General features: G+C 43.7%; 1 protein-coding gene across 6 annotated transcripts in view; it reads left to right on the top strand.

The window, feature by feature from the left end:
- Positions 1 to 1,959: 1,959 nt before the first annotated feature.
- PRDM15 (PR/SET domain 15) overlaps positions 1,960 to 24,610 on the top strand; it is a 40,195-nt gene continuing 17,544 nt past the window's right edge. The window contains exons 1-11 of one of the 6 annotated variants that reach the window (XM_065068586.1): positions 1,960 to 2,378; positions 7,825 to 7,870; positions 11,221 to 11,314; positions 15,047 to 15,200; positions 16,066 to 16,318; positions 17,406 to 17,528; positions 20,044 to 20,142; positions 20,928 to 21,152; positions 21,830 to 21,965; positions 23,035 to 23,210; positions 23,858 to 23,952. In XM_065068586.1, coding sequence (XP_064924658.1) covers positions 7,834 to 7,870; positions 11,221 to 11,314; positions 15,047 to 15,200; positions 16,066 to 16,318; positions 17,406 to 17,528; positions 20,044 to 20,142; positions 20,928 to 21,152; positions 21,830 to 21,965; positions 23,035 to 23,210; positions 23,858 to 23,952 — 1,392 coding nt within the window. In that variant the 5' untranslated portion in view covers positions 1,960 to 2,378; positions 7,825 to 7,833. Of the gene's footprint in view, positions 2,383 to 2,435; positions 6,452 to 7,824; positions 7,871 to 11,220; positions 11,315 to 15,046; positions 15,201 to 16,065; positions 16,319 to 17,405; positions 17,529 to 20,043; positions 20,143 to 20,927; positions 21,153 to 21,829; positions 21,966 to 23,034; positions 23,211 to 23,857; positions 23,953 to 24,610 lie in introns of those variants that run through there. The other 5 variants (XM_065068595.1, XM_065068568.1, XM_065068573.1 and 2 more) reach the window with 5 other exon arrangements.

The following is a 24,610-nucleotide window of genomic DNA, read 5'->3' as shown; positions in this document are numbered from 1 at the left end:
CTGTGGTTACTCCTTATTTCTGTCGTCAGTAATGATGCATTATCCTGAAAACATTTGTCATTTGGGAGACAAAGGGTCAGGAGTGTTAGGGCCTAGATCCTATATAGAAAACACCAGTACTAAAATGAGTACAGCCTGGAAATAAGGTTCTCTTGTGATCATTTTACTGAAAAAGATTTGTTCTAAATTAATGCTGCCACAAAGCCCCACCAGACTGAGGGAAAAAAACAAACCAAAACAAACCAAACCAACAAAACCCAACACCACCAAAAATAGGCATTCACATGAAAAGTAGCCACGACAGTGTTTTTATTTCCCTTCTCAAAGTGAATGTTATACCTTCTTTTACAAGGAAATGGTATGTTTCCTTACTGGGAGTTAGTGCCCACGTTTCTACACCTTATTTTATATTCTTGAAGTGCTTAGCTGAAATTTCTTAATAGTCTCCCAACAATCCTTCTTACTTTTCCTTTCTGCTCTAATCTTGGGTGAGGTTTATCAACTTGTGTGATGCCATTCGTGTACACTAGCAAAAGTGACAAGGCCTATCAGAGTGAGAGCAGCAATAGGTGTAGCGCTAAGTCTGGCACCATATTCTTTCCTACAGTTCATAATTCTTAACAATGAATGGAAGGGATCTTCATTTATTTTTTCATCTCTCTACCTGATGTAAGTTCACAGTCTGTTAGCTCTGCAGAAAGGCAGAAATACTGACCAAAAAAATACGCAAATCATTTTGGAGCTGCAGAATCCAGAGTCCCATGCATTGTAAATCCAGGCTGCTTCATCTAGGAAACGTACAGATAACTTTTCTGAGTTAGTTAATAGTTATTCTGACAAAGTGAATACTCTGCAAGCAGGATAGCCACCCTTGTGCACCAGATGCTGGAGAAACCTGTGTGAAGGCCCTAAGACAACATGATGAATGTGCATATGCACTGAGATGTACAGGGAAAATAAGTAAAAGCAAACTACACAAAACTAAAGGCCAGCTGGCTTCCGTCTTTGAAAAAGTAAATGACCTGTACATGCAGTGAGATCTTTGAAAAATTCCCCTATTGAAAACTTCTGGTCAGTCATTGTTAAAGAATAAACTGTTCCCCCTCCTTAAATTAACATTGTTTTGCCAAGCAGCATCATTTTCAAAATTCAAAAGCTGCACTGTTTTCAGTTACCCAAGCACTTAAAAAAAGAGAATCATTATAGTCTCTACACCTTCCTCTTGAAACTGGGTACCTTGTGCAGAAGGGGACAGGGGATGGGTGAGAAACACAAAAAGGTCTGGCCTTTGCCAGCTGTTCAAGATGTGGCCATGAGAGGAGCACATTCCCTGGAGAGCATCTTTCAATCTTCAGGGGTGCTCTTACTGTGGGGACTGGCCAGTCACAGTGCAGGGAGCACTGCACAAGGTGTTGGGGGGACTCATTGTAGGTGACAATTCTTACCTGAGTTTTTCCTTTTGCCAGAGTTGGGGCATCTTTCTTGAATACAAAAAGTATATGTACTTCTTGGCCCTGGCCTCTTCTTCCCCTGGAGGGGAGTTCTTTGCTGTGCTGCGCAAGTTTCAACTGCGAGAGGGGTAAGCACCACAACGCAAACTGGGGGTTTGAATCCCCTTGAGCTGCAGGCACTGAGTCCACATCCTTTGTTTCCTGGGCGCCAGGTCTCAGTGAAATCCCGTTCCCGAGTGGTACATGTGGCCATGCTGTTTGCTATGAACACAGCAGGGCTCGGCCCTGATAACATCCAGGTAAGGCCAGACTGAGGAGCGCTGAACACGTTTGCCTCAGCGGAGCGTGGGTACGGAGGACACAGGTGCTCAGGTGCTCGTTCAGGAATTAACTGAAGAAAACCCACCGGGCCTGCAGCCAGCCAGCCCTGCGCCTGACATGGCATGTCCGTGATCCCTCATTGCCCTCTAACAGACGGCTCAGGGGACTCCCGCCCTGCGGCTGGCACTGCCTAGCACGGGAAGGGAAAAAACAGCTTGTGCAACCTGGGTCGCTAAGTCAAGTTCAACGGCAGGCACCCTCCTCCTCCTCCTCCTCCTCTTTCTCTAGCCCAGGGCCGAAGCGCCGCGCCGGCGGTGCGGCGAAACCGGCCGGGTGGGGGCGGCCGCCCCTCGCACAGTGTTGTACCCGCCCGGGGGATCCGCCGCAGCCCTGACAGCGGCGACCCAGCGCGATGAAGTCGCCGCGAGCAGGCCAGAGTCGCCACCGACCCCCGCCCCTTCCCTGCCGCTCCCCAACCGCCGCCGCCCGGGGACTACACTTCCCACCGTGCTTTGCGGCCGGTCGCACCGGCTTCCGGTGGCGCGTGGTTTCCGGAGCGGATCGGAACCCGGAGTCCGGATCCGATCCGGGTCTGGCCATTCTCAGGCAGGTAACGCCGGTTCCCCGCGCTCCCACCCGCCGTGCTCCCCTCTCCCCCGTCTCCCGGCCCACGCGCGGCACCTTCCACGTGGGATTCCCCGCCCCGGCCTGGCCCGGCCCGCCGCGCCTCCGCTGGCCGCCCCGCCGCTCCCCAGGGCGCACGGGGCCGAGGCGGGGGCGGCGGTGAGGGCTCCCGGGGCGGCGGCGGCTGCGGCCCCGCGGCCGCCGCCTCCTCCTCCATGCCGCCTGTTCTTTGTTACAGCGGCCGCGGCGCGCGGAGGGAGGGCGGTAGGGAGGGGGGCGAGGCGGGTCCGAGGCAAAACCCGGCGGAGCCGCTCCCGGATCCCGGGCCAGGCCCTGCCGCTCGCCGGGCTCCTGGCGGCTGCCGCGCGGTCCCGCCGCTCAGCTCCCTCCGGCTGTGCCCGCGGCGGGCGCGGGGCCGCGCCCGGGCCTCACACACCCCCACGCGCACACTCGCAGGCGGGCCCCACGGCGCTGGGAGGCTCCGGCGGGCTTGGGCAGCCCCCGTGGCGGCTGCGAGACGAGCCGCTGGGGTTGTGTCACGGCGAGGGCGGGGGGTGCCCGGTAAAGCCGTTGGTCTAGGGAGGGCGCGTGGCCTGTGAGGGAAACGGCCGCGTTGGGACTCGCGCCCCGTTTCCCTCCCAGGCCCCGTGGCGGCGGTTGCCGAGGCGCTGGCTGTGGGAGCTCGGGGTGCCCCGGCGGGGCGCGGATCCGCCTCGGGGAGGGCTAGGGGGGCGCGATGCAGAGGTGGGAGGGTGCTGGGAGAAGGGAGCGGGTCGATCACCGAGGATGGGAACCGGCGTTTCGGGAAGAAGATGTGGTGTGCTGGGTACAAGACTGAAGGAAGAGAAGCCCCAGTCTGCTTTGCTTCATACACACAGATTTTTTTCTGCAATACGCTCGTTTTCTGCTCACATTTGTTAAACTTGGCGTGTGTGTAAGTTCACCCTAGGCTGGGTGAACGTGGTGGCAGCAAGTGTTGGAAAGGGCAGGTGGCATGAATTCAACACCCACTCTGCCCCCCCTAACTATACAGAAGTTGTTCCCCTTCTTTATGATAACTGACAGAGTGGTCATAATTTCTTAGAAATACAAGGCCTCGCTGTAGTTTACAAGGTATTGTGACAGATAGTTTCCAACGACTTTGAGCAGTAGTGTGAACAAATTAGACTTACACCATGAAGAAATAACAAAGGGTAGTTTTAAGTGCATTCTGCTAGCACACATGTATTTCCAGTACCCATCCACTTGTGTTTTCAAGTTACTTATTCACATTAGTAGAACCCCACTGTAGGATTTTTATGGAAAACTGAAGAAAGGGAAACTTCAATTTTACTTTGGTTATTAAATTCAAGTACAGCTTGGGTTTATCTCTTTCATTATTCTTTCCTATTTTTTTTAATCAGTTTGCAAGATCAAACACAACTTGCCACAGGAGCCTATATTTTTTTTGTCAGCAGTTTATAAGAGGAAAGTATGCATTTATATCAGGTCTTACATTTTTTGATAGCTTATGGCTTGAGCGATTCCCTGACAGTCATGCTGCATGTCATGCTCTGCAAGCAAATACCTGTGAAGCTGCAGCCCCTCAGTGTCTGCATTTGGGTTCCCTCGAGTTTGAAAAGTATTAGGAGGCCTGTGTTGCCACTGGAGTTTGTGTGCTTAGTTGTGGGCTCTACTCTCAGGTACAAAAATCATTCAGTTAACTATACGAGCAGAAATTTCTGGTTTTCTTCTCTTCTTCTGCAGTCAGAATTAGGCTCTGTGCTTGTGATCTAATTTCTTCTGTGTAGGTTTTTGCCTGATCGTTCACTGCTTAGATCTTTCTGGCGACTAGTGACAGAACCCAAGGGAATGTCAGGAAGATGTGCCAGGGGAGGTTCAGGTTGGACATGAGGAAAAGGTTCTTCCCCCAGAGGGTGCTGGAGCACTGGAACAGGCTCCCCAGGGCGGTGTCACGGCCCCAAGCCTGACAGTGTTCAAGAAGAGACTGGACAACACCCTCAGACACATGGTGTGAACTGTGGGGTTGTCATATGCAGGGATAGGAGATGGACTCGATGATCCTTGTGGATCCCTTCCAACTCAGAACATTCTATGATTGATCTCTGTTTTATATAAAAATATCTGGAATTCCCAGAAGCTTTGAAGATCTTTGCAAGATAAGGACCTAAGTGTGTGTGGTAGGAATATCTGTCTCATACAAATGCTTGAGGAAAAAAGAAAAAGAGAAAAATCAGACATGGCCCAGAACAACAGCAGATGAGGGCAAAAAACTCTGAAGTCTGTCTTCAGTCCCATCATGTCAGCTGGCATGGCCCTTCTCACTTCTTGACTCTGTTTACCAGCTGGAGTGGGTGGTATAATGTCATTTATTTGAAAAATTATTGGGAAATACAGTTGAGATTTGTGCAGAGTTTTGAAGTCTAAGGGTGAGAAGAGTTACATGTCTGCAAATCAGAATTGTTAAACCCATTTTGGTGCAGTTCTTCCTTTCCTAGGCTTTCTGTAAAGTAGGAAGGGGGAAAAAATACTACGCAGGAAGTTGTAACAAGGTGCAAATATTAATGCAAGGTCGTCCTCTTTTTGGCACCTGTATGTTAAGGTGTGAGCGTATTTGATACATAATATGCTACTCATTCCTGTTTATTTTTGAGCATAGCAGGTTATTCTGCTCAGCATAGGAAAGATGGATGAAGAATGAGGAGGTTTGTGGGAAATGAAAGTACTTGCTACAAAAATGAGAGTTACACTAATACAGATAATAAATGAGATGCAGTGTCCTTATCAACTATGTGAGGTGGGTTTGAGGGACCTTCCCAGTTTCTCCTGCCACCTTGAACATTTATGCCACTATGGTTTCTCCGCCCCTTTGTTGCTATTCTCATCTGACGGCCCCTAGAACAAGACTGATGCGGCTGCTTCTGTAATGCCTCATGTCATCGGTCTGCTGTCTGTGCAGAATGTGACACAGGAAGGTCGTAGAAGGCGAATGCCTTTGAGGAGTAGGTCACACAGCGGTATAGCTGGTCTTACTGCGCTGTGTCCTTCACGTATTGGAACATGCAGGTGTTGACCAAGAAGAGTATTTGTTAATTTCACCATATTTAGGATTAAAGTCTTGTCAGGACACAAACTATCTAAAAATAACTGGACGTAGACCTCTTGGAATAGCACAGAACATCCACAAAAAGCAAAACCATTTTTGACATCAACCTATGATGCACTTTCTCTGGCTTGTTTTACATGGTTATACTCTTGGTTTGCCCTGAATACCTGTTGTATTGTTTACAGTGTTTTCAGGACATTACCCAAACTCGTGCTCAGCATTGGGCCTTTGTGTAAACATTTAACTGTTTTGTTACATAAGTTTAGTTCCCAAAAGCCATAGCAGAGGAAGGCCCAGCTTGTGCCACAGATGGGCAGTGCTGGCCCCTCGCTGGGGCAGCGGGTGTTAGGAGGGATCGTGCTGTTGACACTCAGTGGAGTCAGGGAGGGCAGTGCTTGGGACAGGCTGTGGAGGAATGCCAGGGTGCCCAGATTCGGTGACCAAAATCCTCCTGAAGTTGTTGCCCAGATAACTGAGCAGCAGGATCTCTCCTGCCGTGACCAAGAGCCCCAGCAACCAGGTGTACTTTTTTATTCCCATCAGTTGGATGTGCTGGTTTTCCATGCAGCACATATCTGTGTGGGGATAGACTGTCCTTTGCTAATTGGGAGTAGGCTATGGATTGGTGAAGAAACCTGTTGGCTGCTTCTAGTGGAAGCTTGGGGTGGAGCGGAGCATGGGTGCAGCTGGCAGCTGCGCATCAGACATTGCTCCTTGGCACACAGGTGCTATAGTGATGTTAGGAGCAGACCTGGCACAAGTACAGAGTCCTTCCTGAGCCAGTGATAAGGGTTGTGTGGGACAGGAGCTTCACTTGTGCTGAGAGGTCGGTAGAGCCTGTACCTGCACAGTAGCAGCTGCTGCTCTGGGCTCCAGCCTGAGACGTATTTCCACTGCCCAGCCAGGCAGAGCTTGTGAAGCATCGGTGTTCAGAGTAAACTCATAAGAGGTACTCCTGCTTCTACGCTGATCCTGAGTAATGGCTGTGCTTGTGTGTATCTTTTTGTTGGCTTGGCTTTTGTTATTGCAGTAGCAAATGCTTTATCTTTTTTCAAACAGGGCTCTGCTAGCTTAGTGTGTCTTCATTTGTGTTTCCTCCTGTCCTATTCCCTCTCACAGGTATAGCCTCTTAATCCTCTCTGTTTTCTTCTTGACCAATGTACTTTCTGTTTCTGCAACCTAATTCTCTCTTAGTCTTGGGTCACGATCTTTGTGTTGCTTTGCCTCTCACTGGGGCATTGGAAAAACTGAAGGGGGGAGAGCTTTTTCATGGTTAGAAAAGGGAAGACTATCTTCTGGATTCTGCTTGTGTCATGATCTTAGCCATACATAATTACAGATTGCTTGCCAACCATAATTCAAATTATCTAGTCCAAGGGTGTCAAACTCATTTTCACTGGGGGCTGCATCAGCCTCGCGGTTGCCTTCAAAGGGCCAAACGTGATTCTAGGCCTGTATAAATATTTATATTTATATTTATATTTATATTTATATTTATATTTATATTTATATTTATATTTATATTTATATTTATATTTATAAATAAATGGGTTTATACAGGCCTAGAATCACGTTTGGCCCCCGGTGGAAATGAGTTTGACACCCCCAGTCTAGGCATCATTGGAGAGCAATAGTGTTTATGCAAGTTTTTAACATATACTGCCAAAACTGATCTATAAAAGTGAATATAGATTATCCTTATTTTATGGGTGAAAGCAAATTGGTTACTGTTTTATGGAAGATCAGTGACAGTTTTCTGATGCTCATGACTAGAGTATACTTTGCCTTTGGAACAAATCTTTGTATCTGTAGTTTTTAGGTTCTTAAGATTATTGTGTTAATTAAATAAGTAATCCACCCTTCAGAGATAATTTTTTAACCTGTTCTTCAACAAAATGTTGCACCAAATCAGATGGGCTTTGTTTTTGCAGTGGTTGCTGACCTAGGTCAGTCATCTGTCCCTGAGTGTTCTGAGGCTCCAGAGGAGCTTATAGCAGGGGTTGAGGGACACACAGGAATGGCTGGAGGTGATGAGAGGAGGGAAGGAGAATGGTCTGAAAGAGCATTGCCTCAGGGAGAAATGCCTGTGAACATGCAGACCTTTGGGCTTCTCGGTAGTGACTTCAGCAACACATGATACAGCAGTCACTGGGGGATTTTTAGGAACTTTAATTTCTTTAACTTTCCACTGATACTTGTGCTGGGGCAATGTGTTTGGGTATGCTCTGGGTCAGTCAGCATCCTTACTCCGTAAAGTGATGTTTCAATAATATGGAAAGCAAAAGTCATTCAGAACTAACTTCATCTTTTGTATTTTGGCAGGTTTAAAAAATGGCTGAAGACAGCAGTGATGAGCTTGTGTTTATTTGTAAGTATTAGAAAGGAAAATGACCTGCTTCTCATGATGTGACTGTCTACTCAGAGTGTTTGCAATTAAAGAGTAAAACAGTTTTTATTTCGAAAAGTATTTATGTAAAGGAAGCTCAAACAGCTTATGGAGGAGTAGAGAGAAGGTTGCTCATTTTAAGCATACACATTCTCCTGGTTTTGCTGGCAAACATACAAAGAGACCTCTGAATGTGAGTTAGCAGAACAGCTTTTAAATGGGAGAAGTGAGGTTGAAGGCCTAACATGAGTCTAAGCTCTTTGTTTACACCGCCAGCTTTAGCAACCAGGGGTGTCTCTGGAGAACTCTGACCTCTAGCCTAAGTTGAAGATCTGCATTTCCACAGGGGGAGGGTGCAGCCTCGTTATTCTTTCTGGACAAGCCCCGTTTGAGATGCACCGACTGCCCTGACAAGTCTCACTCGTGGCTTGTGTTCTTGTGCCCCTGCTGCTGGGCCTGTGCCTCATGCAGCTTCTCTTGTGTTCCACATTCTGCTGTGTAACCCTGTGTGCTAGACTGGGCTCCATGACCTGGGATCTGGACTCATGAGGTCATGGTGTGTGAAGAGAGGCTGCAGCGGTGGTGTGACCATGGAGTTTGGTGGGCAGCATCCCATGCTTGATGTAGCTTGGCTAGTAGGCTTTTTTCTCAGTGGCATGCTAGCCCTGCAGCCTCTCCTTTGTCGCCAGCCTGGACATGCAGGATCTGGTGTTACAGTGGAAAAAAAAAGATGTAAAGGAGATGTAGAGTCAGCTTATCTACTTGTATGAGCAGAGGGGGCCTAGATATTGTGGATCTGATCTGGGAAGAGCAGAGTGGAGCATATGTCTTCAGTGGTATGGATCCGCAGTGTTTTACCCTTGCTGGCTCCACAGCTGCGCATTAACCTTATGACAACTACATCAGAAAGAAAGTTGCACTTTTCCTTCCACCACAGATTCACCAGGTTTCCTTAAAAAATAGTAGTGACTCAGTAGGCATTTTTATTGAGTTGCAGATATTGGTGGTGAAGTTACCTTTTCTTCCCCTTCATAAAAAGACCCTGGTGAATAGCAACAAGGACTGAGATGTGACACCATTCCCTAACTGCACAGATAGAAGATGTTGCACAATGCTATCTTCCCCCTTCCAGTGAAGGCTGTCTTATGCCCTCTTTAAGTTTTTACCATGGGATATGTGGATGGCTTATTTTCTGAAAAAGTGATTTTTTAATAAGTGATACTGTGCGCTTCCATAGTAAACATCATTGACTACGGATTTTGTAGACAGAGAGTTTTGGAATAATGTTTATAGAAGTCTGTGCATATACTCCCCCCAGGGTATTTTACCATTTATCCTCATGAGTAATTTTATATTTCTCCTGTGGCTGAAGTCTCTTGGAAGTGTCACATAGGGTGAGTGTAACAGACTTAGGGAATGTCTGCTGTAAGGCATCTCTTAGATTTTGGGAGACATGCTACGCAATGTCAGTGTCATATTCTCTCTGCTTTGGTCATTCATCTTCAAAGGAGTGAGAGAAATGTGTAGCTTATTCCTGCATGCAGTTTTGGACAATGCTGTCTGCATCTTGTTGAACCTGTGCAGTGGCTGAAGTGGGGAGTGCCAAGGTGCAGTTGAAAGATAAGAGAAATGACTAAGGGCTTTATTTTCTTTGACAGCAAAACCTATTTAAGAAGCTGTCACTCTGGCTGTTCCTTACTGTCCCTGTTGGTTATGACAGCTCTTTGTGGATGATAATCCAGTTCTTTTCAGCAGTATGGTTTACACATTCCTCTGTGGCTCCACTCTCTGTGCTTTTAGAAATTTGTATTTAGCCCAGATTATTTCAGTAATACTAAGCACAGTGTGAGCTACGGGCACACCTAAGGGGGGTGGTATGGTAAACAGCACAGGATGGGGGAGGCCATTTGCATATAGGCTTAGATTTGATGGTGGTCTATGTGGATAGCATTTGCCTGCTGATCCTTTCCTCTGATACAGCTGTCTGGTGATTTACAGCAAAGTGGACTGGGAAATTCATTCAGCTGAAAAATAAACTGGTGGGAAGAGCTGGTTGTTTTGTTCCTTGGTTCACCAGGAGGCAGCACAAGCAGCTGTACAGGAAGCAGGGCCAGGCTTGGGGGCTGCATGAGCTGGTACTGCCGTTTGTCAGATGTATGTAGATTTTCACTGCTAAGCTGGTTTTGTTGCCAGAAGAAAAAACAACGTGGATCTCTGTTACTGTATTTTGGGTTCCCTTTTCCACATCTTGGAAGAAGTCCTTTTGTTAGTTCGCTGGGACAAATACTGAGAGGGAGAGTTTTCCGGTTAGGAGTACAGAGTAGCTTTACTAGGGGGACATACCCTGGAATGACATGGGGTTTGTCTTGTTCTCTTGCCAGACAAGATGTAACCACCCTCTACTTTGCATCCTTACTGGAGTTACCTGACTTGTCCTTGTGATCACAGTGCTCAGATGGAAATTGCACTATAGGAATATAACATCTGTGCAATGATATCTTCTTGAGCTGCGTCAGCAACTGACCAGGCAGGGCAGTTTGACAGCTATTTTTCACAGTGAGGCAATGTATGTGCATTTGAAATTCTGTTAAATTGGCTTATTTAAAATAGCCTCAAATTGTCCTGGTCTGAAAATTGTTTCTTAGGAATCATGCAGTTATGGGTAATTTACAGCCACTTAAACTAGAAGTTAATTTAGGTAAGCTGGCAGTGAATTAAGAAGTGGCCAAAGTATATTACGCAGCCAGCTGACTTGTTTGGAAAGGCACCAGAAGGTATCTTGGAGGCATCTGGCCCAGCACAGTGGGTGAGGAGCACGAGCAGGCCAGGTGCTGCTCCAGGCAGAGCTTGGCTCCCACTGCCTGCTCGTGCCCTGCGGAGGCCCCATGCCAGTTCTGCTACTGGGTGTATGCCTCCTGTTGCTAAAAAGACCACGCTAGCCAAGCTGTTTCTAAAAACCTGGGTTCTACTGAAGGTAGTAATGTTTTGTTTAGCTGCTACATGTTATGACACTTCATCTGGAGATTAATGCCATCTTTAGGCAAAATGTTTACTGTGAATGTAAGGCAATTATTTTCATTTGAGAGAAAATCTAAAAAATTGTCTTCTGATTCCACTGATCATAGTGTGTTATCTCACCTAGACAGGTGCCAGCTATCAACTTGATGTTCAATTACACATGTTCTTTTAAGCAATATAGATAAACCTCTGCCTTCATATGCATGTCTTTTGCCTGGTGCTAGGTTTTGTATTTGGCTCTTGAAAGAAGAAGGCAGCTGTCTTACAAAAGTGTTTTTCATCAGCCTTTCTGTATGCTGTCTGCTTCCTTGCAGGGTGCGAGGACTGTGGGCAGTACCATGACTCAGAGTGTCCTGAGCTGGGCCCAGTGGTGACAGTCAAAGATTCCTTCGTATTGAGCAGGGCAAGGTAAGGAACATTAGTGTTACTTCTGATTAACACAACACTCATGTTAGTTCTTTAAAGTATGTTTGGTGTTTAATGGGTGTCAAACTGACAGCTGAAAAGTGAAGTCCCAATCTATGGAAGACGCATGGCCTTGATTAAATAGAAAAATTGATGCACACACTTAAGTGCTCTACTGAGTCGAAGCCAAAAGATAACTTCTTCACTGAGATTTCTGGAAAAAAAAGTCACATAATGCCAAGTGGGGTGATGACTTCTGTCTTTGTTGAGTACCTGCAACTTTTTCCCTGCCTCAGGTATACCATATTAGTTTCAGAGAAGTGTATATGGATTTCTCATTTGTATGAATCACTGTGTCCTCCTTCTTTGTGTAAACTCTGAAGTTCCTCCACAGAGAAGCAAAACAAGTTGTTCTCATTATTGTGAATCTTTATGAATTATTAGGGATAATGCTCCTGTTGGAAAATCTGTGACAGCACAGCAGAAACATTCATGTTTGCCAAAAGAAACTAATAGACTAAATCTAGTTAGGAGAAAACAACACCGAATAGTGATTTTTACAGATAAAGGCAACTGGGCATTGTCAGCAAAATTCATATTAAGATGTGAAATATAAGGCTAAGCAAAAGAAACAACTATTGTGAAGATACAATACAAATCCAGAAAGAGGGTTAAAATGGCTTCATGTATTACATAATGTGCTTAGGGCTTCTGTATTTCTTGGGAAGTCATGGACAGAAAACACAGGCGTGAGGAGCAAGTCTGACACGTGCTGGCTATGTAGGCCACACTTCATTTTCCCAGGATCATTTTGTAATAAATATTGAATGTGCAGGGTCTGTTGCGCAGTGCTGTGACCCCTCTGTGCCTGGCAGGATGCTCTTGATGTCCCATGGTGCACATTGACTGCACGTGTGCACAGCCCCTGGCCGTTCTTCTGGGCCTTCCCTGCAGCTTTGCCAGGCACTGCCATCCTGTGCCTGGAAACCCACTGTGGGTGATCTTCTGCAGCCAGTGCTAGTGTGAACTGCTGTCTTAACAGTCCTGACACTAGGGGCGCTTTGTTCTTGAGGGTCATTTCAAAATGCCTGTAGGAGTAATAGAAAACGGTGATAGAGGTGCCGTACTTAAACATGGAAACTGTGCAGTGCAAAGTCTCTAAGCCTGCACTAAGCAGATTCAATGACAAGTTAAACTATATTTCTTACCTTTTTTCTTTTTTCTTTTTTTTTTTTTTTTTGCCTTGCAATTTAATGCTTGTATGGTGGACAGTTACCATAGTGTCCAGATGTTCCAGCTGTGAACATTGGCAAATATGGTGCATGCACTGGTTTTCAGCCTGTTTTGGCATGCAGATGCTAAGTGTTCCTTAGTGGAAATGTTGGCTGCCAGTAGTGGATTTGAAAGCAGAGTTTAAAAATGGCCGTGTTATAGAAAACTCTATTTATTTTCCTGAAGAGTTTACAGCTGAAAACAAGTAAGATAAGAAAGAGAAAGATGAAATATGATTGTGGCCTTTGTTTTACATCTGGCAAACAGTAGCTGAGAGAGTGAGTTGCCTGAGGTTGAGAGCAAGTTCAACCACAAACTGGATATGAATCTCTTAAAATCAGCCTAGTTGCTTGACCACATACATGATCATTGTTTCCTCAGTCCTACTGAAAAGATAAACTGGATGCCTTATGGTTAGAAAAGAACTGTTAAGAAGCATTTGCTGAATTTCACTGCCTCTAACATTGCATATTCTGTTATTAAAACTGAAAGTATTTTTCCGTTTTTTGCTTATCACTAAGATTTCAATCTTTTTGTATTTCTCTTCATTTTCTAGACAGAAAAATGGATCTGCCAGTGTCAACTTCTATAGAGTAGTCAGTAGCCTGTCTGGTTATTTTTAGCTTTTCATCTGTTAGCACAGAGCTGAAAACACAGGGTTGCATTTGGTGTCTGCAAAACCAATATGGTGGTTGCAATTGTTTTGGAAGATGTTCTCTGTGATTATATGTAGTAACAATATTTACTGTATGTAGTTCTTCTCAGAAGCTTGTTTGGTAAATGAGAGAGGTAGGGAGCACAAAAGCACTTGTGATTAATGTTTGCAATAAGAGGGCTAGAAGACAGAAGGGGCTTTCATCTTAAGGGCTGTGTTCTGCATTAAGTATGTAAGGTTTTAAAATTTGGGGAGGAATATAGCTTATTTTTTAAAATAAGCATGACTAAAACCAAAGTTCTATAAAGTCATAGGATAATTCATTTTGGAAGAGGTCTCAGGATATTCCAGTCAGAACCAATATCCAGGCTGAACTGCTTGTTTTTCATTTTTATGTGTATTGTCTCTTCTACGCTTGCCATGCGCCCCTCAGAAAAGCCCGACTTCTTGGTCTCAGCGATGTCCCCATGGGTGTGCAGGGGTGGCTGTTTGGGACGCCACAGCCATCTCTTCCCCAAGCTGATCAAGCCCCTGCTTCCCCAGCCACTCCTCACAGGGTGACTTCTCTCAGACTCCTGACCATCCTGGTGGTCCTTCCCTAAGCTTGCTCCAGTTTGTAGTTTTTTCCCATATCGGGGGCCCAAAACAGGAGGTAACAGGTAGATAGGATCCAGCAAGTGCAGAGCAGAGGGGGACAGTCACTTGCCTCAGTCTGGCTGCTCCCATTCATACCATTCGGGATGCGTTTGGCCCTCTGCTGCTGGGACAAGCTATGGCCTCATGTCCAGCCTGCTACCTACCACCACCCCTAGGTTCTTTCCCTCAGCCAGTACCATCACCAGGGCTTCTTCCTTCTCAAGTGCAGATCTTTGCATTTGTCCTTGGAATTTCATATGATCCCTGTTGGTGTACCTCTCCAGGCTATCCAGGCCCCTCTGGATGGCAATCCTACCCTCAGATGTATTGACTGTGCCTGTCAGTGTAATCTGCAAACTGGATGAGAGTGCACTCCATTGCCGTTTCTAGATTGTTGATAAAGGTGTTAAACAGGACAGATACCAGCACAGACTTCTGCTGCAGCCCAGTTGTTACTGACATCCAGGTAGGGGTTATTTACTTCACTAGTTGTGTACCCATCCAGACCATAACATCCCAACTTGGATACAAGAATGTCATCAGACTGTATTGAGGACCTTGCTAAAGTCAAGGGAAATTACATCCACTGCTCTTCTGTCATCCACAAACCTGGTCATTTTATCCTGGAAGGCAAACATTTGTCAGACATGAGTTGCTCTTAGTCAATCTGTGGTGGTTGTCTCCAAGTAGCCTTCTCCTTATATGCTCTTAAATGCTCCCCAAAAGGTCTTGTTCCATGGCTTTCCCAGGGACTGAAGTAAGGCTGACCAGCCTGTAGTTCCTTGTATCATCCTTTTGAGCTTTTTTGAAGGTGGGTGCAATATTTGTCTTTCTTCAGTCATCAGACACCTCCCCAGATGCCCATGATATTTCGAAGATGATAGAGAATAGTCTCATTGTGGTATTGGAATACTGTGTCGGCACCCTCAGGTGCAGCCTCTTGGGTCCTTGGACTTGTAAGAGTTCAGCTCTCAAGTAATCCCTGACTCTGCCCTCCTCCACTGCTTGTAGTTGTTCTCTGTTTATTTATAAATCCTCATAGAAGTCAGAAAAAAAAGTTTACTATCACCGGAGATAGAAGAAAGAAGTCAGCATTTATTTCTCCAGTGGATTTCTGCAGTTTTGTCCCATGTGAAGTTGTTTTTTTTCTCAATTCTCTCTTCAATTCTTAGATCATCTCTGCCTTCTAATTTGGAGATAAGGCAACTGGAAGATGGGACTGAAGGAGTGTTTGCTCTGACGCAGCTAGTGAAACGTACCCAGTTTGGCCCGTTTGAATCCAGGAGAGTTGCAAAGCTGGAAAAAGAATCATTTTTTCCCCTGAAGGTAAGACATGCCACATGAAAAGCAATAATGGAGTTAGTTTTACCCATGATGGTTTCATGCTATCTACCACTATGGAAAAAAATATGTGTAGGGGGGGTTATTTGGGACATCTTTGAGGCAAGCCCTATAACTGACTACCTAAACAAGCATTCTCTGGGCAAGATACAGAAGAACCAAACTAAAGGCTCGTTCTACATGTTTGAAGTCAGCATCATTATAGGAGATAGGGCTGGGATGCAATGGGCAAAACTGCTGGTCTTTCACCTTCTGTGTATGATGATACAAGAGGGGCTGTGACTACAGCAGTTCGTTTCAGTTGTTTTAATGAGTCTTTTCAATTTGATTGTATTTGCTTAATGAATGACATATGCATTAGGTTTATGGAACATGCAGAATAAATGTTTGGGTTTTTTTTTTCTGTCTTGCATTTGTTTTATTCTTCTCTTCACAAGTTTTGGTAGGAAAAATGCTACACTAATAAGTGAGTTCAGTCTTACATTTTCAGTAATACTTCATTCAGAGATTTAGAAATGTGGCTTGGGCTAATGAGTGTTTCACAGTGTGCTGTTGGGATTCCACTCCATTCTCCTGTATTCAGTCATTCAAATTTTGTGAGTAACTGGTGGCTATAGCAAGAATCCTTAGGATGGAAGTTCATTTTGTTTTGATCCTGCCCCTGGTTGTCTCAGACTTATTCATCTGAAGATGTGACTGATAACATGAAACATGCTTAATGCTAGTGTTGAGGTTTGCTTTGTCTCTGCTGTACACTGAATGGAAGCCATTGCCAAAGCAGAAAGTAAAAATTCTTCTTAACTTTTAATATTTTCTTAGGGTTTTATTATATGCATATTTTGCTTGGCAGGTGTTCCAGAAAGATGGGCCTGTGGTGTATTTTGACACCTCAAATGAAGATGATTGCAACTGGATGATGATGGTGCGACCAGCCACTGAATATGAGCATCAAAACTTAACTGCCTTCCAGCAGGACAATGATATTTACTTCACCACCTCCCGGGACATCCCACCAGGAACTGAGCTGCGAGTGTGGTATGCAGCTTTTTACGCCAAAAAAATGGAAAAGCCAATGCTGAAGCAGGTCACTAGTGTTGCCAATGGTATGTGTGGGGGCCTTTTTTCCTTCCTAAGGGCCCAGTCCTGGTAGGGACTGATAGTCCCCTACAGTTACAGTTGACAGTGCTTTTTATCAAATAGGCTCTGACTCTGAATTTGTTAGCCTTTAGAGTCAGGCTAAGCTGCACACATGGTTGCCCTGCAAGAAGAAGGCGTAGATTCTTCATCGTGATAGATCTGAGTTTTTGGAAATGGATGGCCTAGTTGTTTCATCCTCTTCATAGTGAACAAACTGGATAAATGGTTCTTAACTAAAGAACTGGTGGTTGCATCAAAAACGTTCCTGGGTAGAAGAGCCAAGGAACACAAGTATCAGTGTAAGTCTAAATGTATATGCAGGTTTGCGAAAGAAGCCATTCTGTTTCAGTTGAAGTGAAAATGTTTCCATTTGGCTCAGAACTAATATACAGTTATAAAAAATTACATTTATCTTATGCAGCCTTACAAGGGACCTACTAGAATAAGATAAGCTCAAGAATGAACTGCCATTCCACATATTTGCTTGTGCATTGGCAAAGCTAGGCAGCAGATTTTTTAGAATCTGAATTAGAATTGCCAGAAGTCTTTCGTTCCTCTTTTCTGCGTTTGCATTTCTGCAGTGAAAAGGCATCATCATTTAGCATTGCAAGGGCACTTTATTTCTGCTCTTAAGTTTGGAGTAGTCCTCAAACGGTATTACTGCTACGCTGTGTATAATTTGGGGTGACAAATGGCTTGGGGAGAGGCCATTGCCATCAGCATGCTTTATGGCTGATCTTGATGGTAAACAGAGTCTTAAGTGCTACAGCTGAATCGTTGTGGTTAACAGGTTTCTGAATTCTAAGATGTTTCCATTTGGTATTAACTGAGAGGTTTCATCTTTTTCATCTTCAGTTTTACCTGTTGATGTATTTTTGTGTGCATATGGGTATTTAAGAATATTGTTTAGGTATGTCCTGCTTTCTCTTTTCAGCACATTCACTATACACTCCAGAATACAAAAGGCACATTGTATGAGATGCAGGCATAAGAATGTCCTACAAGAGAATGAAAGGGTCTGGAAAGTAAAAGAACTGTTTTTACTCTTCACAGATGTGTGCTTGGTAGTAATGGAATCTGATAAAGAGGGGAACAAAATCTCTTCAAAACCCTCGTCTGCTGTCTTCCCCCATAAAAAAATGAAGAAATCCAACATACCAGCAGCTGATCCAGCAAGTATGCAAAATTACATTATTTTTAAGGGAGATAGAGAACAGATGTGGATCTAAAGAGCTGTTAGGTTTACCACTTCTATGTGGATACTATAGTTATATAACTTTCAGCAAATACTAACTTAGAGAGGATTTTTATTTTCATGAGCATGGTGCTTAAAATACATATGCAGTTTGAAAAAAGACAGAGGGGCCGATAAACGTTTAGGCGGATGATTTTCATGAAAAGCACAACTGCTTCTGACTTTGGAGGTAATTAGGGTTGAGGTGGGGGCAATTTTGAAGAAAATCTTTGGACTCTTTGCAAAATCTAGTAGTTCAAATTATCAGGTTCTAGAAGAAAATATGAGTCTGTGAGTGAGAGTGAGAACAGTGCTGTTTGGAAATGACAAGAACATTGGCTGTCTCCAAATTACAGTAATACCAGCAGCCTATTAGAGTTCAGACTGTACTTGATTACAGGAACTCAAATTTAGATAAACTTAATAAGCAATACAGGTGATCTTGACAAGAAACATATGACTCAGGAAATAACTAGTGATGTCATAGGAGCTTTGTCCCCAAGGTCAATTATGAAGCAATGCCCCCCACCCTGTAATTTCTGATAAGTGTAACAATGAAATCAAGAGCCCACTGAACAATAATTGCCATATCTAAAAGGAAACTTGGAGTATGTAGTATGAAGATCAGGATCAAGAGAAAACCATTCTGGGTCTGTTCTTTGAAAAAGTTACTTTGCTAAATTTTGCTTACTAATACTAAAAGTAGTCAGGAGGAAGAGAGTAGCTGCAGATGTTTGCAGAGCAATTAATCAGAAGATCCATTTGTTTAACTTGGATATTGCCACAGCTAAAGTGTCACACTGACTGGGAAGTTGTCTTGCAGTTTGAGATCTTTGATTTTTCCAGGGGGATAAAAATACGAAGAATTTTAACAACCCCTCCTACATCCTTCATCCTACTGTGTGAAAGTCCAACTTCAACAGAAACAAAACGCTGCCTATTATACTTTGGGAACCCTAAAGTGTTCCCACTAATGTATTGTTTTGGTGTTCCAAAAACCAAATATGCCTCTTTTGATTATGGCTGTTTGCCTCAAATTATACAAAGCTGTTGTCAATTGAGAGATCTGTATTTCCAAGTAAACTGGGTTGCCCTGCAGCCACCCTGGAAGCCTGAAGGAGTGGGAACCTAAACAGGGCCTAACTCTTCTTGGCAGACCAGTGCACAACCAGGGTTTATAGGTTTACTTCTTGAGGCAGCTCAGGAACAAGGGAAGTGCAGAACAAGGGACAATTTCGCAAGACAGACTTCAGTTTTGCACATAGTGCTTTTTCAGTTTTACTAGTCTGCAACTTCGTGAGACATATACAGTAGCTTACGTGTTGCTTATGTTGCTTACCAGTCTGACTGGTTTTTTTAACATTATGCAGAATCTTGGGATTTAGGTTTGCTGGTTTTGGCCTCCCGGATAGAGCTCTCAAATTAAGAACTTTTTTATGTAGCTTGTGAAGAAGGAATTTCTGTTACTGAATTGTCTAGGCATTTATTTACCACACACCTCTGTAGTACCGAACACTGAATGTAAGTTGTAGCAGGCAACAACCTCTGTCTCGGAGAATCTTTCATTTTGGTTTAAGAGATAACAATGAAAAGCAGGAAGTAAGTTTATCGTCTTATTACAGATAGGGTCCTCAGGCAGAGAGATTAACTGGCTTGCTAACAATTGTGCAGGCAGTCTGTGGCAGAAGCTGCGGTACAGTTTGAATCTCCTGTGCTGCCATTTACTTAACCTAGTTTCAGTGTCATCTTCCTCCTCTGGGTGGTCTTCTAGGCTGTGAAATATTGAGCTTTGTATGTACCAAAAAAATCTCTGAACCAGTCCAGGTTTATCAGGTCCTCTCGACAAATTCAGACATGTCATCCAAGGATGTAAGACAGTAACCATTTTCCTATTTTCATTTTTCCATTTCCCCCTAATTTCTTCTTTATTTTCTTTACCTGGCATGAGCTGATGTGTTAATTAAAACATTAATATGGTGGTTTCAGAGGGTGTCTAATTAATGAAACTGCTCAAAACCAGGTTTTCATTGTCCTCAGCCTGATTTCCAATAATCCAAATGTTCTTACTCTGCTGTGCTCTTCACAGAGAGCAAGGGGGCTTCTCCTGTTCTCAGCAGACCCAGAAGAGGACTAGTAACCCTGGTCTTAAAGGTGCTAAAAACTGCTTTATATTATTGTGCCTTTGATAATCACAGTTCTTTAGAAAGTGATAAAAGGACCCTCAAGACTTTTACATGAGCACTCATATTCTTTCCTGGCATCATTTAGTGTCTGTTCTGATGTTTCAAGTGTTCATGTTTAGAAAATCCTCAAGTGGTCCCAGCTGGCACTGTGGGCCTCTTGCTGCTTAAATCATAAATTGTGATACCTGGAGAGTTATTGCAAGATAAATGAAGCTACAGAGATTTACCACCTTCTCATTTTCAGAGCTTTTCAGTATTTCTTCTTGTGTTTTAGTGAACACTCCAGAAGGCAGTGGAGCCACAGAAGCAGAGTCCAGCCAGTGGACATGTAAAGTATGTTCATCTGCTTTCCCGGAGCCTCAGCTGCTGACAGGTAAGAAGTGCTAGAAATTCATGAGAGGGTATTGAGAAGCACCAGGAGAATTCTGGTCTTCCAGAGCAGGACACCATGAAACCATGCCCCATCCGTGATCCAGTGAGATAAATGTTTTAATTTTTGTGTTCCTTTAAGAAACAAGTGTAGCGGGGAAGCTAAATCAGGAAGTATTTTTTATATGACTGTGGTCAGTCTCTGGGCAAACAACTGTGATGTTGAATCTAGAAGAAATGAAACTGTTGTCCAGAAGATAATGTGCATGTTTGGAATACCGGGGATGGCAAACTGCATGAGCAGTGTATAAGATCAGTGATGTCAGCTTATATTTAGTGGTATTGTCTGTCTGGTATTTGTGGCACTGATTTAGTATAGGTAATGAAATAAATTTTTCTCCTGCATTTCATTTGCAGCTATTTCAAGCATTTTTCAAAGGAACTTAAAATATTTAAGAGCTCTGACTGACTGAATCATTTTTGAAAAGGGGATTCAGGCTGCTAAATAACTTGGGCATTTGGAAAACATAGCCATTATCGGGGGCACAACCTTTTTCCAGTGATATGTAACAGATCTCTTAGAATTTCAGTCCTTGTGAGTAATGGTTTCCATCTTTAATAGACTGCATGCTTCTATTTAAGAAGGTATTGTCACTGCTTCTGAAATAATTTGAAGTCTTTGCTAAGTCAGGTTGACCTGATAGATAGGCTTCAGCTGGATCTATCATTTTGAGTATTTCATGACAGTTTGTTTCTTCCTTCCTCTCTTGTTTTTTCCCGTCCACTCAGAGCATTTGCTGAGTCACCTGGAGCAAGCTAAGGGTGCCCCCCAAACCAGCCAAAATGAGGCTGTTGCAGAGAAAGCAGCGGAGGTTCTCCCTGTGGATCAGCCAGTGATTTGTGACGCAGCTAGTGCTGGTACAGACTCAAGGAGGAAGGCCAGGCGGGGAAGAAAGCCCAAAACAACTAAAGTAGAAACACCTGTTGTCATTATTGAAGAGAAAGATTCTGAAGGTAAAACAGAATTTAAGAAAATGCTAAGCATCTATCCCCTCATGTGTCTGTATTGATGCCTTCTCAGAAAGGCCTAAAAAACAGTACAGAGGCAGGATGGAGATTTTTAGTTAGATCACTAAAGCAGATGATTTACAAACTTTGTTAATTATCTCTGAGGTCCTTGTCTACACTAAACACTGCAGCACCTACACTTGGATTACCTGTGTTATCCTGTGACAGTTTTAGTAATAGAGAAGCCCAGAGAAACATACGATACTGGTTATGAGAGACCTGCTTAGCTTTCGGCAAGAAGGAACAGAAGAGGAAGCATCCTTCCTCTCAAAATGAGATAACTTCCTCTCTCTACCTTAAAGCTTATTCTTGAAAGGGGCCTTTTTCAGGGCCTTACCTTCCTTTAAGGGAAGTTCTAGTAGGAAATTTCATGATGCCTATTCAACTGACCCGTTAGTAATAGGTTGGAAAGGTAAGAAATTACATTTCTATAGGAGATGTTGGCTACATGTTACTCATTCAGCAGCCACTTTATCTTGTGAGTGCTACCTACTTATTTGCAATCTGTTATTTGTCATGGACAAATAGTACATTCAGTGCCATATCTCATTACAAAAGCAAATTCCTGCATTTGAGGCTTCCTAGCTATCCAAATTAACACTATTTTTGTGGTGTGTTTGCAGCGGAAAATGTAGCTGAAATTGTAACTGAGGTTCCACCAGAAGAGACAGCCCTGCCCTCAGATGCAGAAGAGAGGATTATGGACCTGGTTTTAGGAAAGATGCCTAGCACCACAAATAGCATCAGTTCAGTGACAAAGTAAGTGCTCTGGGATGCAGAATTTCCTCTTAGGCTTAATTAAGATTATGTAGCATGTAACAGCTCTGCTCAGCTTCTGAGCCCACAGATGCTCTTTTTTGTTAGCATAAAATTGTGTGATGCTGCTGCTGTAAGATCTGACTTTGAGTGCCACAAAGATGGCTTGTGCACTGGAGGATGGTGCACAGATGGTGAGATATTTGTGGCAGAATTTAGAAGCATACCATGAGAATTTCATTTTACATCATGTTACTGCTGCTATTCAGTGTGATTCCAAAAGCCTCCTGCAGCTACAAGGTGAAATATTACTGCTGTTGAATACTGGTGGTAAAACAGGCAAAGAGATTTTTGCTAAAAAATTATGCAAACTGTTATTATTCAGTCTTACTTGTCATCTTAACTCTTGAATGACTTCATGTTGATTTGTTCATATGATATTTCAGATTTAGAGCAGTGGGAGGGAAAACTTTAGCATAACAGAACCTCAGGGAGACTCTTAAATGTAATTTGATTAATTTAGACTCTTTTATGTCTTTTTGTCTTGGTAAAATTAGCTTTTTGAATTCTTTTTTGTATAATAAAGCACTTGATTTCTCAAAATTAGCTGGTAAGGCTATATATTGAAATCCTTGGTCTACACAGAGTCATTAAAAATGCATTCCAAGGGGTGGTTGTGATGGGAAATAGAACAGTACCACTTCTTGGCACCCTGCTGCTCTCATATATACACCTTTTGCATGCGAACTGCTAATCTTTCTGAGCTGGAATAGTGCTAATGTTTTCAGAGGATAAGCAGAACACATCCTTTATATTCCTCTGAGGGGTCTGCAAAGAGAATCTCTGAGGTTGGTGGCTGCTGCTTTTTTTCTTGTTGTGCTGGGCAAAGATAATTTGGAGTTAGCCACGCGTTCTGAATCTGCTGTTTCCAGGGGGTGGCCAGGAGGGTGCCTGGGCAATGAGGAAACTCCAGCCCCGCCTTTCGTGCCAGAAGCTGAGCATAACACTCCTCTAGCTTTTGCCAGCTGTGGGATACCTTTCAGTCCCTGCCTTTCTTTCTCTAATCCAAAAGGTTTGCTCATCAAGCCGCCATGTCCATCAAAAGAAGTATAATTCTCTCCGGTAGACATGGTATACGGCGCAAGCTTATAAAACAACTTGGGGAGCACAAGCGAGTCTATCAATGCAGTATCTGCAGTAAGATTTTCCAGAACAGCAGCAACCTCAGCAGGCACATCCGTTCTCATGGTAGGTTTGATTTTTGCCTCGTGAGCATATTGATTTTTGTCTCTTAGTGGTTCCACCTTTGAGAAAAGGAGCTAGGCTATCCTTAGATAATGGGATACATAATTTTAATAGAACTCCTCCTTCTTTTGTGCTTTTTTTTAAACTCTCTCTAGGGAACTCTTTTAGTTTTGCAGACCAGAGCATGAAAAGATAATACTTGAAAGTTGAAATTAGAGTATTTATAAGTTTAATTTAGATACATGTTTTAAATGGGAGTGAGAATGTGATGTTTTTTCCAAAACTGTTCTTCTCCTTAAATATATGCATATGTATTGTCCCTCACCTTCACAGGCACATGGGTAACATTGCTGTGTAAATGTCAGCTGAGTGCTTTTTAGCTTGTGAGATGCAGTTCCAGGGGTCTGTGACCTACTTCTAAGGATTCTGTGAAAAATAAGCACTAAAAAAGGGTGGGGGAACCAAGCAAAATTGTTGTCAAAATTGTTGGAAAAGGTTAAAGTCCACTAGTTGGTTCTCCTGATTTACTAAAGCTTCTCATCACTAGCCTGTTTGTTTGCAGTTGCTTGTGCTTTGTTTCCCCTGTGTGCATGGAGTTGATTATTATCAGTTGCTGACTTCTTTTTTTTTATCTTGATTGATCCCCTCAGGTGACAAACTATTTAAATGTGAGGAATGTGCAAAGCTGTTCAGCCGTAAAGAGAGCTTGAAGCAGCACGTTTCATACAAGCACAGCAGGAATGAAGTGAGTGGAAATGACTAGCGGGCTCTTTCTGAGATTAGGTGAAAGTGTACCGTGAGCGTCCAGCTGCTGGCTGGGGAGCTTGGGTCCGTTATATTTGAGCACGTATCCATGTGAACAAGTGAGACAAGACTGGCAGGGAGAGGTAATATCTTCTGTTAGAACAGTTGATGAATTTGCAAATTGTGGACACACTTTTGAGCACACAAGTCCTCTTTTGTGTCTGAATTTCTATAGAAAGTTGTTTTCGGGCATCATTTACAGCAAGGCAAGCTGGAGTTATCTGGAGCTGCACGATCTAGAGGTGAGGTCTGACTTCAGTTTATGGTACTAAATAGGATTGTTCCAGTCTTGTTCGCTTGTCCTGTTTCATTTATTCCCACCTGTAATGTCATTTAATGTGTGAACTCTTTGGGTAAAGGCTGTGTCATTAAGGGCTGTGTATACCTGTTTAAACCTACAGTGCTTACAGTAGCAGCAACATTCCTGTTCATGAGGGCCTTCCAAATGTGACTGCCATATAAATATTAAGCATGCCTGTGGTGGGGCCTTATCAGTGAATATTTCCCTTGCTGCTTGACATCAAGGTGCTAAGCTCTCAGATTGCTGGCATCCGTTCTGGAGCGGGAGAATGAGAAAGATCGTATCTTGCTTCTCAAAA

Source organism: Columba livia, chromosome 1 (assembly GCF_036013475.1).
Source record: "Columba livia isolate bColLiv1 breed racing homer chromosome 1, bColLiv1.pat.W.v2, whole genome shotgun sequence".
In the NCBI taxonomy this organism is placed as follows: domain Eukaryota; kingdom Metazoa; phylum Chordata; class Aves; order Columbiformes; family Columbidae; genus Columba; species Columba livia.
Note: the sequence above shows the minus strand (reverse complement) of the source record. Positions and strands in the feature narration are given on the sequence as shown.